This window comes from Megachile rotundata, chromosome 4 (genome assembly GCF_050947335.1).
Source record: "Megachile rotundata isolate GNS110a chromosome 4, iyMegRotu1, whole genome shotgun sequence".
Lineage (NCBI taxonomy): Eukaryota > Metazoa > Arthropoda > Insecta > Hymenoptera > Megachilidae > Megachile > Megachile rotundata.
In genome coordinates this window covers 811,669-826,341 of record NC_134986.1, presented here as the reverse complement: position 1 = coordinate 826,341, position 14,673 = coordinate 811,669, and the positions used below count along the sequence as shown (strand labels likewise).

The window sequence follows — 14,673 nt, the reverse complement described above, 5'->3', positions numbered from 1 at the left end:
ATTTTCAGTTGTTTCCTAGTCCTAATTAATTGTGCTTAAAATATATAAAATAAAACAAGTATTATTAATATTATATTTATATTATAATTGCCAGTTATAAAATTGATTGTTCACAACAATCTTGAAACAATCCGGTAAGTTCAAAAAGTTCATTGAGTCTATTACTACGATACCTGAGATTCAATTGGCTGTCATATTTGAAATTAATGATGTGTTTGTATACATGTATGTGTATAAGAGATACAATGTAAAGGATATAGCCGGATAAGGTAGTCAAATGTGCCCTTGAGTCGAATTAGAAACCCAATGAGTGATGCCCACTTGGACGCCGATCGATTGGACGCGTCCCGATTGGACGGTCCCGATTCGACGCGTTCCAATTCGAAGCGGTGCCGATTGAACGCGTTCCAATTCTAAGCAGAGCTTATAGAACCTAACCTAACCAAATTTAACAGCTTCGAATTGGGACGCGTCCAATCGGCACCGCTTCGAATTGGAACGCGTCGAATCGGGACCGTCCAATCGGTCGACGTCCAATTGGGACACCCCCAACCCTTCGTCAGTCGGTAGCATATCCAAAAAAAAACATCTCACGCCAAGTTTCAACCCCCTATCTCATCCGTGGGGGTAGTAAAAGGGAAAAAACGAAATTCCGGTTTTTGGCCCTTTTTGCCTATTTTATTTCGTACAAAAATTCTGAAAAAATTCTAAAACATTGAGGTCGAGATAGCGCATATTATAGAATTTTTTCAGATTTTTTAATCGTAAAAATCAAAAATCAAAACCGAAAAAAAATCCGAAAAATGTGATATTGAAATGAAATATTTAAAAATTGGACTGATATATGTACTACACTGAAAATATGTAACGACTCTGGAACCTAGATTCAGATAGTTACTAGCGCTAGTAAGGTAAAGAGCGGCTTTTACCAACTGAACGACTCGTTTTGAAAAATAACTAAATGTGAAGATTGTGGGATTCGTGTGGTGTGCGGTTAAGGAGTGAAATCCACAGATCAATACCTTGCAACAATAAGGTTTATTCAATAGAATAATGAAGATGATGAATTTAACAAAGAACAACAAAATATGATAAGTATATTCGTTTGAACAAAAGAAACTAAATAGACTTTGATATAATATTGATAATAGAAATATAATAATAGAACTTGGCAAATTAAACAATACGTAATAGATAATTGTGAATCTAACAAAAATGACTCTCGCTAGTTAATGTTTTATATTACATCGTACCTAAATCTGATTTCGGATAAAGCTAACTTCGCTTTTATAAAATTAACTGAATTTGATATTCTATATTATATAATTCTAGTTTCGAACACTATCGCATTGACAAAATTTAACTTGATTAATACGTTTATAATTTATGTAATGAATACTCTTTTACGAAATTAATAATAGCGCGTTATAGTCTACCGCAGCGAGGAACACGACCTAAATGTGACTCTCTAAGTGTACCTAAATACGCCTTCGCAAAGTTAGACACATTAATGATTTTATCTGCTATCTAACGCGGTGTAGTCGACTACGGAAATTACGCTGATGACAGAACAATATTCTTTTACTAATTCAAGTTCAAAATTTGTTTGAATCTAAATGAATTACTTCCTCGGAAGAGTTACTCTTTTAATCTGACTCGACAACTAGTTGTCCATGGCCCTTTTTGTCAAAACGAACACTGACAGCCAAAACCAGATCGCTTAATTGGGAAGCCTGCGTTAGCTAGCTACTAGAACGACCCAACGATACAGGAAAAGGGTGAACAATATAAGTTTAACAGGGTAGCAAATCAATTGACTCTAATTATAAAATCGTTATTGCTGAACTACCACCCAAAAGACACGGGCTTCAGAGACCAAGCCGCTCAAATGGGGAGCCTGCGTTAGCTAGCTACGAAACAACCCAGAGCGAGCTCCGAGAATCTGATGACGCGTTAGCAATCCGATGAAAAATCAAATGTGACTAGCGGAAAGCTATCGTTTCGATATCTTAGCCTATCTTGGCGCCAAGTATAGCACTTTCCTAGCAGAGTTTCAGATACAAGACCGTTTGAATGGGGAGCCTGCGTTAGCTAGCTACTAGAACGACCCACGATCAAGTATCCAAATGGCGTATACCCGCTTTACCAGTCAAGTATTAAGAATCGTTGCGGCTCTTGACAGCGAAATCTGTTCCGGTTATACTTATCCAGGAGACTTCTAGCTTGCTCGACTTCGAAAACTGTTCTGCGATTTAGGCGAGTTTTTATACTCGTCAGCCTGGCAATTTCTTGGAAAACTCCCATAATGTCGAAATATATAATTGTCGTATAAATTCGCAATTAGACATTAATTATGAAAACGAACGATTTAATTACATTATCAATATCGCATTCTACATAATGGTTTATATTCCTGATATAAAAATAGTAATTTAATAGTGTTTTAATGAAAATTGCATTTTCTATCTCCTTCTATACACTACGCACGACTTCTATACGGATCGGAGCTAAATGTATAAGCATACGATGCTTCTAGAACACTCCATTGAATAATATTATAATTTACAATATACAGGGTGTCCCGCAATTAGTGTAGGACTCGAAAAGGGGTGGTAGGTGGGGCGATTCTGAACAACTTTTTCCTTTGCCAAAATATTGGTTGAGGCTCCATTTTCGAGTTATTAGCAAAAAACACTGACCAATGAGAGCGCGCATAGACCGGGTGCGCGAAAGCGTGAGCAAAAGCTTCGAATATGACGGCCGATCGTCGTCGTGAACAAATGTATTGATACTGTCGGTATAACGTCGGTATAACGTCGGTATAACGTCGGAATAACGTCGGTATAATAGAAAGCTGTTAGATGAAAGTTACGTTGAATAATGAATAAAAAAATCTGGATTATTGTTGAATTATCATTCATTCATGAATAAGAAATAACAAAATTAGTCTCTACTCACGTAATCAAAGTAAATCGAATTTATTCGATACGTTTATTCGTTATGGCAAAGAAATAATGGATAAAATATGGAAAATTATTTTCGTTCGATATTGTGATGATGAAAAAGAACAAATTCTCATTTTTAAAAAATTAAATAACTTTTCTATTCAACAAATAAAAATTTGAATTGAATAATTAATAAATTTAAATGTAACTCACCCATTGAACCGCAAATAATCACGATGAAAATGCATCTCTGTCACTGGGTCGATCCACCGATCCTTACTGTTCTCATAAATAATAGAAATTCTGAAAAAACTCTCAAGAAACTTCACTGTCACCTATCACTGTCATCTCTCATTATTAGTTTTCATTGTCACTTTTTTCTGTCATTTTTCACTAATTTTCACTAATTTTCACTGTGAGTTCAACACATAAATACGACGAATGAAAACACATAAACGAATATTCAGAAATAATTTAAACTATATTATCTTGAAAGCAAGAAAACAGAATTTTTGATTAAAAACAACGATACATTTTATTTCAACACGTATCTTTCGACAATAAACGATGACTGTCGATCGACGCTGCAGTCGTTCAACAGATCATCGTTGCATGGCAACCGTTCGCGACGTATGCCTCGCGATCGAGAACGAAACCGCGATCCGTGGCCAGTCTAACAATGTCTTCTAATAAAATACAATATAATATCGATTCCTCAATTCGGATACCTTATAATGAGAATATAGCGTATCGTTAAACATACATATCTATGAATAATCGTTCACGCGTTTTCATTCGGTCCGTTTACCGGTCGTGCTTATGTTGTGCAATTATTAGAAATTATTAGAAAGAGACAGTGAAATAAATTGAGAGTTCATTGACCCTGCCAGGATATCAGCTGTTGATGCTCTGATCGGTGGATCTACCCGGTGACATAAATATTTTTTATCGAAGCTAGTTTTTTCATGAATCAATGGGTAAGTTTTATTTAAGTTGTTTCCATATTTTTAAAATTATACGTACGCAGCAATTGATTTATTTCACTTCAATGAGGTACTGCATTAGATATTTTATTCCAATTTTATCCCATTTCGTAGGGAAGGTACTCATTCGTTTTAAAACGTGAATTTATTCATTTGCTTCATTAGAATAATCGACAGAATGAATTTTCGTAAATTTATTCTTTTTCCTTTTTGAAGGCTTAAAATAAATACAAGATACTTGGTCTGGGTAAACAACAACTAATTGGTTTATCTCCTATTCACGAATTACGAAGAACTTAATATTATTCTTAACTTCTTAATTCATTATTCAATTTAACTTTCACCTAATAGCTTCCTGTTATACCGACGATATACCGACGTTATACCGACGGTATCGATACGTTTGTTCACGACGACGATCGGCCGACATATTCGAAGCTGTCGCTCACGCTTTCGCGCGCCCGGTCTATGCACGCTCTCATTGGTCAGTGTTTTTTGCTAATAACTCGAAAATGGAGCCTCAACCAATATTTTGGCAAAGGAAAAAGTTGTTCAGAATTGCCCCACCTACCACCCCTTTTCGGGTCCTACACTAATTGCGGGACACCCTGTATACTACAATAATCTAACGTTTGACTTTAGTTCAGAATAACATAATATTAGTACGCTTGATATATATTGACTGATTTGTTTAGCTAATGGTTTTTAATAACTAATAACGTCCTAATTGTAAAATGTATTCCTATCCTTCTCTAGGATAACGCAGGAATTCCAGGAAATTCGGGGCGAGCATCGCGGCACGTAAACACATAGCATTACGGAATTTTCCATGTAGAATTATGCATTTATTACCGACAGTTTGCTGAATTCTTATGATACTCGATTTGTCTAATGTCGCGGTCGATAAGGGAGAAATACAGTCGATAATTGAAGAAATGACACTGCAATAAAAGTTTGAAAATTCTTCAGGGATGTTACAAATATATAAACTCGTAGCACAATTAAGATATATAGTCAAAATGTTCCGTAATTATTTTTATATGAATTTAAAGTTGTCAAGGTTTTTAAAAAAAAAAAACAAACCTTGAAATATTTCTAAAGTGCGATAGAAATGTTTTTAAATACGTAATATCCATTGTTCTATAATTAGAAATTAAAAAATTAACAATTTAAAGAAAAAAAAAAGGAAAAAAAATATATAAGTTCATGTGGGATCGAACCTGCGCCAAAAAATGTATGCAGCGGTTTATGAGTCCGACACCTTAACCGCTGCGCCATCTGTAACATCCCTACAAGAGTGTTTTTTTTTCCTTTTCGTTACTAATATGGCAGTTCTGTGCTCTAATTCAATTACCCGCCGTAAGAATAGTTTAGTTACCGACAATATTAGACAATTACCGACAGTACATTATATATCAATTACCTTATGTATTAATTTCGACAGTTGGTAATCAAATATATATATATATATAATCAATAATTATCAATAATTATTTTATGTTTTCAATTTAAAAGGAGTAATATGTTTCATAAAATCAATCAAATGTTAAGTTAATTCATTTAAAACAAGATTAATGTATTATTTTATAGTTATTCGAATAAATGTATGGTTTTGTATGGAAAATTCCGCAATGCTATGTGCCTACGTGCCGCGATGCTCGTCCCGAATTTCCTAGTATTCTCGCGTTATCCTAGAGAAGGTTAGGAATACATTTTACAATTAGGACGTTATTAGTTATTAAAAACCATTAGCGAAACAAATCAGTCAATATATATCAAGCGTACTAATATTATGTTATTCTGAACTAAAGTCAAACGTTAGATTATTGTAGTATATATTGTAAATTATAATATTATTCAATGGAGTGTTCTAGAAGCATCGTATGCTTATACATTTAGCTCCGATCCGTATAGAAGTCGTGCGTAGTGTATAGAAGGAGATAGAAAATGCAATTTTCATTAAAACACTATTAAATTACTATTTTTATATCAGGAATATAAACCATTATGTAGAATGCGATATTGATAATGTAATTAAATCGTTCGTTTTCATAATTAATGTCTAATTGCGAATTTATACGACAATTATATATTTCGACATTATGGGAGTTTTCCAAGAAATTGCCAGGCTGACGAGTATAAAAACTCGCCTAAATCGCAGAACAGTTTTCGAAGTCGAGCAAGCTAGAAGTCTCCTGGATAAGTATAACCGGAACAGATTTCGCTGTCAAGAGCCGCAACGATTCTTAATACTTGACTGGTAAAGCGGGTATACGCCATTTGGATACTTGATCGTGGGTCGTTCTAGTAGCTAGCTAACGCAGGCTCCCCATTCAAACGGTCTTGTATCTGAAACTCTGCTAGGAAAGTGCTATACTTGGCGCCAAGATAGGCTAAGATATCGAAACGATAGCTTTCCGCTAGTCACATTTGATTTTTCATCGGATTGCTAACGCGTCATCAGATTCTCGGAGCTCGCTCTGGGTTGTTTCGTAGCTAGCTAACGCAGGCTCCCCATTTGAGCGGCTTGGTCTCTGAAGCCCGTGTCTTTTGGGTGGTAGTTCAGCAATAACGATTTTATAATTAGAGTCAATTGATTTGCTACCCTGTTAAACTTATATTGTTCACCCTTTTCCTGTATCGTTGGGTCGTTCTAGTAGCTAGCTAACGCAGGCTTCCCAATTAAGCGATCTGGTTTTGGCTGTCAGTGTTCGTTTTGACAAAAAGGGCCATGGACAACTAGTTGTCGAGTCAGATTAAAAGAGTAACTCTTCCGAGGAAGTAATTCATTTAGATTCAAACAAATTTTGAACTTGAATTAGTAAAAGAATATTGTTCTGTCATCAGCGTAATTTCCGTAGTCGACTACACCGCGTTAGATAGCAGATAAAATCATTAATGTGTCTAACTTTGCGAAGGCGTATTTAGGTACACTTAGAGAGTCACATTTAGGTCGTGTTCCTCGCTGCGGTAGACTATAACGCGCTATTATTAATTTCGTAAAAGAGTATTCATTACATAAATTATAAACGTATTAATCAAGTTAAATTTTGTCAATGCGATAGTGTTCGAAACTAGAATTATATAATATAGAATATCAAATTCAGTTAATTTTATAAAAGCGAAGTTAGCTTTATCCGAAATCAGATTTAGGTACGATGTAATATAAAACATTAACTAGCGAGAGTCATTTTTGTTAGATTCACAATTATCTATTACGTATTGTTTAATTTGCCAAGTTCTATTATTTCTGAAGGATTACGTGTAGGATATAAAATATAACTGCAGTGATTTGCGTTTTTCTTATTTAATTCGGACAGGAGCACACGTCAAGACTTTTCTCGGTAACAAAGTTCTCAAAGTTCTCTTATGCTTGCGCTCGATTTCCTATTTTATATTTTTGCCAAGTCTAATGGACAACTCCCTAAAAGGTGGGGTTAACCAATGACATTAACCTAAGTCCCGCCAAATCATAGAACCTCCTTCTTGTGCCCGAAGCACGCTTCCTTGAAGCGGGGGTATGATTTGACGGGAGTAGCGTTTGCTGGTGAAGGTGGCAACGCAGCGGAATTTCCCAAGGCCCAGGTCAACTACGCGACCAGCCGATGGTCGCTTGACCTCGCGATGCAGACCCTAAGAGAAACCCAGGGTTTATGACACTAAGCGTTTTACTGTTGAGACCGTTAGCAAAAATTCTAAGTACGGTCATGCTTTCTCTAAAAATTCTAAAAACGGTTTCCTCAAAAACATTTCCACTGTTGTTCATGTCATAAACCGTGCTAGCCGTTTGCACGTTAAAAGCTATTTACAAAATTTACAGATTTACAGCTAGCCGCTACATTTCTATTATTAATAATATATCAAACTCAATTTAGTTCCTTTTGATCAAACTAGTATACTTTTCATACTTTGTTGTTATTTGTTACTTGTTATTTGTTAAATTCATTATCTTCATTATTCTATTGAATAAACCTTACTGTAGAAAGATATTGACCTGTGGATTTCACTCCTTAACCGCGCATCATACGAATCCCACAATCTTTACATTTAGTTATTTTTCAAAACGAGTCGTTCAGTTGGTAAAAGCCGCTCTTTACCTTACTAGCGCTAGTACCTATCTGAATCTAGGTTCCAGAGTCGTTACACACCGATGTCATTGGAAAACCTTTCAACATTTAAGTACATAAAGAACGTACCATAAAACTAATTAATTAAGTTAATTTCATTATTGCAATCCACAAATCAATTGTGTGAACGAGAATCCTCTTAAAATTACTTAATGCATCTTTTATGGGAAAATGACATAAAAATTCACAGCAGAAGTTTTTTTTTCGCGCGATAAAATCGGTTTTTGATTTTTTAAACTACGGTGCACCTCACCGAAAAATCTAAAAAAATTAGAGAATAATAGTTGTGCTAATATCTAACTACCACATTAATATAAAAGTAGTGCTCCGACATCTTCACTAAAAAATGCGCATTTTTTCGGATTTTTTTCGGTTTTTGATTTTTGACGACTACAATTTGCGATCAAAAAATCTGAAAAAAATTCTATAATATGCGCTATCTAGATCCCAATGTTTTAGAATTTTTTCAGAATTTTTGTACGAAATTAAGTACGCAAAAAAGGTCAAAAACCGGAATTTCGTTTTTTCCCTTTTACTACCCCCACGGATGAGATAGGGAGTTGACACTTGGTGTGAGATTTTTTTTGGATATGCTACCGACTGACGAATTGGGTTTCTAATTCGACTCAAGGGCACATTTGACTACCTTATCCGGCTATACTCTTAACTGGAATAGTTAAAATTTCGGTAAAGTATGGGGTTCACCTTCTGGGCGCGTTCAAAAATATTTGAAGGTTTTTTTATTTTATCCTCTCTTGGTAAAAACCAATACAAGAATGTCTTCAAAGATATAAATTCGTCCTGGGGACATCCCCGTTAGCATGGTCGTTCTTTAGAGTACTTGGGCCTCAAGAAACTTTCCTTAGGAAAGTGACCATGATCACGTGACTTGTTACAACTGTTCGTCATTTTCTATTTTTCTAACGCAAGCAATGAATTACGGAAAAGCAAAACATAATAGTATTTTGATGTTCTGTGAAAGCTTGATCCCCTATTGCAAAATTCGGTGAATGCATGATGGGCGAGCATGATGTGAGGATCGAATTAATGAATATATATATGGCATGAGGTACGTCATAGGTCAATGAGAATTCACGATTTCGCTGATGCCTTTCTAAATTTTTATTAACGCGTGAAAAGTGGTCTTTGACCGACTTTTACGATTAACAATAACGGACAGTAACTCCTGAAATCTTTTTTCTTCGTTCAAACCAAGTCGCTTTCAGTCTATATTGTTACGTCCCGGATGGTACCTTTGCTGATATCAATATGAAAGTCCGGAATCGCTCTTGAATTGACAATCTTTTAGGCCACGCGGCACGTGCGTCCGTCGTATGTCAGGGATCCCAGGGTGTATAAGTATGACACAGTACTTACCCAAAGCTTCCTTCTTAACTTTTACAATAGATTTCTCGTCTCGGATCCTTAGGTAGTAGATCCTTCGCTGTGATCTTCTTCACAGGTATATCAATAGGTAATAACTGACACTTAATTTCGCGGATAACTGGTTGCGGAGTAGGAGCTAGACAGGGTAGGTATAGGGTGCGTAGGATCTTACGTAATTGGTATGTACGACCTCCTCGTCTTTATCTCCCCATGAGCCGACTAAAAATGCAAAGGCATCAAACACATCATATGCGCATCGTGCGGCTATGTCTCGCACCACCGTGGCGATGTGGATTATTTATCTCTACTTCGCAATATAATGGATCTCGTGCGGCTATGTCTCACACCACAAGATCCAGCGTAATCGAGTATACGTATTTTAAATAATCAAAAGCTCTTAAAGAGATCTCGGGTTTATGGGAAATGATTAAAGGCGAATATAACTAAATATAAAATATATTCGATACTAAAGATGATGTCAGAATATAAACTGATACAACTGGACTTAGAATTGTAATATGAATGAAACGTGTAGTTTGGAGTTGGTAGGAAATAGGTGGAATTAGAATGGGAACTAGCAGAGACCAGCACGAGGGGATCGAACCCTGTGACTAGTCGGACTGCTACTGCTCGCGAAGCTATTCGTACTGGGCTTGTTATATTGCCCGGTGGTGTCAGAAGAGAAGATAAAGGGAGATCAGTTATGATCTGTTATTGTCTGCAGACTACGTGATGTAAATAGTGGTTCGCGGAATTAGATAGGGATGTACATAGCAGGATGTTTAGGTTAAGATAAAGGGTGAACTTGAGGACCTAGGAGTAAAGGAATGTGAAACTTATGCTATCTTATTTATAACGCACGCGGGATTGTGTCTTATAACTAATTATGTCAGAAACGCAATATACATATATACATATGTACTTAATAATAATAATAATCCTTAGACAAATAATCCTTAAGTAACTAGATCAAACGTCGTCGCACGATGTTACAATACCAATCTTTTGTAACAACGGCCACATCTAAGAACACGTCATCCAATGCGTCACTTAAAATCCCTTAAACTCTGAATTTGTACATAACGGAGTTGTCATACTTTGTTAGTGTTTGGACTTGTATATCTTAGAAAATCATTGTATTGTAAATTTACACGTGCAGCACAGGAACCAGGACTTGGTGACAAATAATTTATTGCTTTGGAAAAACACAGCGTTTCAAAAACTAAATGACTTTAGTGGTGCCATGAATCTAGCTGTCGGCACTCAATAAAGATGGATCATGGGGTGGTTGACTTCAGGGTTAAGAGTTTTGAGACTTTCCAGCCGCGTCACTCGTACTCTACCTGAGGGTAACCAGGACTTTGAAGGTGTGGATTTTTTAAGCGAATGGCAGAAAAGATGACCGCCGTCTTGCTCATTAAGAGCGCAAGAAATAGTCCAACCATGGAAATCACCCCCATCGACAGTCCTCCAACGAAGTTAATAAAACGAGTGTTTTTTTGAAAATCAGGCAGAATTTTTGTAACTACGTCGTACGGACTTGCGATACAATATTTATCCAGGCGTACTCCTGTAAACTTTGAATCTTGTGCGAGCGAACTCTCGGACAAATAGTAAGTAATAATTCCCATAGACTTATTTGTATTTTTCAATTTCATAATTTATAGTTAAAATTACAAGTACTTTTTACACAGTACACTTTGTTATTTATTTCAAATTTCCTGGTGCACAAACATTGATCCTTCGAGCTGGATAGGAAAAGAACAAACTTTGAATCAACTGTGTGTGATCAGTGATTATTATCGAAAAATTATTATTATATTGTGACACAAGGATAGTCACTAGAATATAAGTGATTTAAGTGCACAATTAGACTTTGTATAGTACAACAATTGAACTGTTTTAAAAGATTGTGACTTTTTATGAACTTTGATTTAAATTAGTGAATTTGAATCTTGTATTGATACGACAAGACACATAAAATTATCAGCATATCCAGCACCTACTCTGCAAACCTATTATACGAGGATAAAAGGCAGCGCAGCAGGTAGCAGGAATCAGAAGGCCGCGGCAAGGTCAGCCTGATTTTCACCATCCATAGAACTCGGTGAGTCTCCGATTTATTTCCTTTCTTCTCCTTTTTTCCTAATCCGCCGCTTGTGTTATTAAATTGTATACAATGGAAGCTCTAAGGAAATAGAGGGCAATTATCAAATCAGCCTTAACGCGTTTCAACAATTATTAGGTTGGGGAATAAGTTCGTAGCGTTCTGACATTTTCTTTTCTTTTACAGCGACATTTTGCAATTTGCAAGGGGTTATAATATTCATTCGATAGAGCTCTTTCTGCTCTACAAAACTGTGTTAATCGTTTTTTGCAGTAGTTTCATTCGTTATTACTATTGAGGTTCAGAAATGGAATATCAAGAAGGTAAAAAGCAGTATTTTCGACACCTGCTCTTCTTCGCTCTCCATCGCGACCAAAAAGTTGTGAAAAGTTGCTGAAACAGGCCGGGATATTTGTAATGTATACGGAGAAGGTGTCATAGGTGAGTCGACAGTACGGAAATGGTTTGCAAAATTTAACCTAAGGTTGGGCAATAAGTTCGTAGTGTTTACTTCGTGATGCACCCAAGCTCCCAATTTTTCGACAAATCCCATTGAATGGAGATGATTGAGAATAGTTTTGTGGTCACAGTTCATTTTTTCGACCAATTTACGACTAGTTTGAGGACCATCCTGCTTCACAAATGCTCGGAGACGCTCTTCGTCGAACTCAGAAGGTCTTCCGTTGCGAGGCGGGTTTTCGACGTTAAAATCGCCATTTTTGAATTTTGCAAACCATTTCTGTGCTGTCGATTCACCTATGACACCTTCTCCGTATACATTGCAAATATCCCGGGCTGCTTCAGCAGCTTTTTGGCCGCGATGGAAAGCGAAGAAGAGCAGGTGTCGAAAGTGCTAATTTTTACCTCCTGGATATTCCATTTCTGAGCCTCAATAGGAATAACGAATGAAACTATTGAAAAAAACGATTAACACAGTTTTGTAGAGCAGAAAGAGTTCTATCGAATAAATATTATAACCCCTTGCAAATTGTAAAATGTCGCTGTAAAAAAAAGAAAATGTCAAAACGGTACGAACTTATTCCCCAACCTAATATTTAAACACGTTTACACCGTTGTCAGATGTTGAGGACTTACAGTCACGATTGGATAAAGCCATTCCGTTATTAGATAAATTCGAAGCAATTCAAAAAGAAGTAGAATCACTTGATGAAGTCGATTTAGATGAAATCGTTCGAACGCGTGAAGACTTCGAACGTGAAAAACATCTACGCAAAGAAGAAGAAATTAAGATTTTCGAAGATAGCTACCATAAGGCAATTGGTAAAGCAAAAGGATTTATAAGAAATAGGGAATCCATTGTACCTTTTTCGGGATCGGTATCTCGTAGTGTTACCGAATCGCCAGCGACGCATTCAGAAACGGGCCCAATAAGGGTTAGCCCAATAACGGTCTTCCGAAACTAGTATTACCAATTTTTAATGGTGCGGTCAGTAATTGAATAAAGTTTCGCAACATATTTAGATCATTAATACACGAGCATGTGGGACTGAGCACCCATTTTGACACGTGATTCGATATATTCGGAATTGCGTCAGTTGCTAGATAATACCAATAATCATTTACTTGCATTAACCCTTTCGCTCCGAACGACGGATATATTCGTCATCCACATGAAAACTCGCAGAGCCGAACGCCGGATATATCCGACATTCATATGATCGCTTTCTACTCTATATTATATATTATTTCTTCACTTTTTTCAATTATTAATGAGACTTTTTTACGCGTTAAATAAGATTATATCTCACGGAGATATGAGTTTTAAAGAAAAATCCCTTTTCCTCCAAAATACACTATCCACGCGCAATGTGCACACTTTCGGCGGGAGGTCCCGTTCAAGAGTAGCACTACGGCGGCCTGAACCGCCGCGCCGTAGCGAAAGGGTTAAGGACTTTGCGAAAGAGAACTGAATACTGGGACCCGTTAATCATTTATCTGTTGACATCAAAATTGAATAATGAAACGCGAATGAGGAAGAACATTAACGAATTCAACAACAGAGCCAACTTTCAAGGAGTTTAGCAATTTTCTAGAAAGACTTATTAAATTCTTGCAAAATTCTGAGATCGATAGTGTAGGAGTACAGCGGTAACGGTCGCACCGCGAAAATACGAGAAAGATCGCGAACGCAAACAACAACACGCGGTTAAATAGCTGTTCGGACGAAGCCGTTACCGACGAGCGTGTCACGGGCCTGACTCATTCGAAGCAAATACACCGAGTCAGATAAGAACCCGATTCATCATAGTCAATACCCGGGATATCTGCAGTCAAATATGATCTTGACTCATCCACAACATGGTTATTGTGGTTTATTATTAACACTGATATGAAAAAACATATAAACCATAGTCATATTTAATGTTTGTGTAAGGTAAAAGTTGTGATCTTCACCTCGGTTCACCTACCAAATAGGCTTAAATGAAAGCTGGAAGCTTCCCGAACAAGAATCTATAACAATATCTTGCGGTAATTTGCGGTCTTATGAGTTATTCCCATTTTTGTCCATATGCGCACCCTATTAACGCGCGCGACAACAGCAGTCCCGGATGTTTCACAGTTAACAAAGTTTAACATAATACTACTTAATTATTATTTAACTATTATATTCATCCACTTTTATTGGCATTTTTTAAGGTACTTTAGTATAATAATTATGTAGGTTGCACATCAAAAGGTTTACCTTTAACACTGATACAAACTGAAAAAGGAGATATAAACCATAAACGTACTTAATGTTTATGTAAGGGAAAAGTTGTGAATTCCACCTCGGTTCACCTACCAAATAGGCTTAATTGAAAGCTGGAAGCTTCCGGAACAAGAATCTGTAACGATATCTTGCGGTAATTTGCGGTTTTCTGAGTTATTCACATTTATGTTCACGCGCGCGCCCTATTATCATACGTGACAACAGCGGTTTCGAACGTTTTTCAAATATGTCGTCGCTGACCGTTGCAAAATGTCTTGTTTTGTAGGTGAGATTTCAATATCCACACCCATATATATATATTACATATTAGATATTTAAACATTATTAAATAATTTAAAAAATAAAAATTTATTTGCAATTTCTGATAATAAAAAATGAATTTGCTAATGAAAAG

General features: G+C 36.4%; 1 protein-coding gene across 8 annotated transcripts in view; it reads left to right on the top strand.

Annotated features, from left to right (window-relative positions):
• LOC100878004 (C-Maf-inducing protein) overlaps window positions 1-14,673 on the top strand; it is a 200,547-nt gene that overhangs the window by 142,880 nt on the left and 42,994 nt on the right. Inside the window, exon 7 of one of the 8 annotated variants that reach the window (XM_076531200.1) lies at window positions 10,601-11,137. The exons of the other annotated variants lie outside the window; for them this stretch is intronic. Within the exon in view, the coding sequence (XP_076387315.1) occupies window positions 10,601-10,711 (111 nt within the window). The 3' untranslated portion in view covers window positions 10,712-11,137. Of the gene's footprint in view, window positions 1-10,600; window positions 11,138-14,673 lie in introns of those variants that run through there. 8 annotated transcript variants of the gene reach the window in all.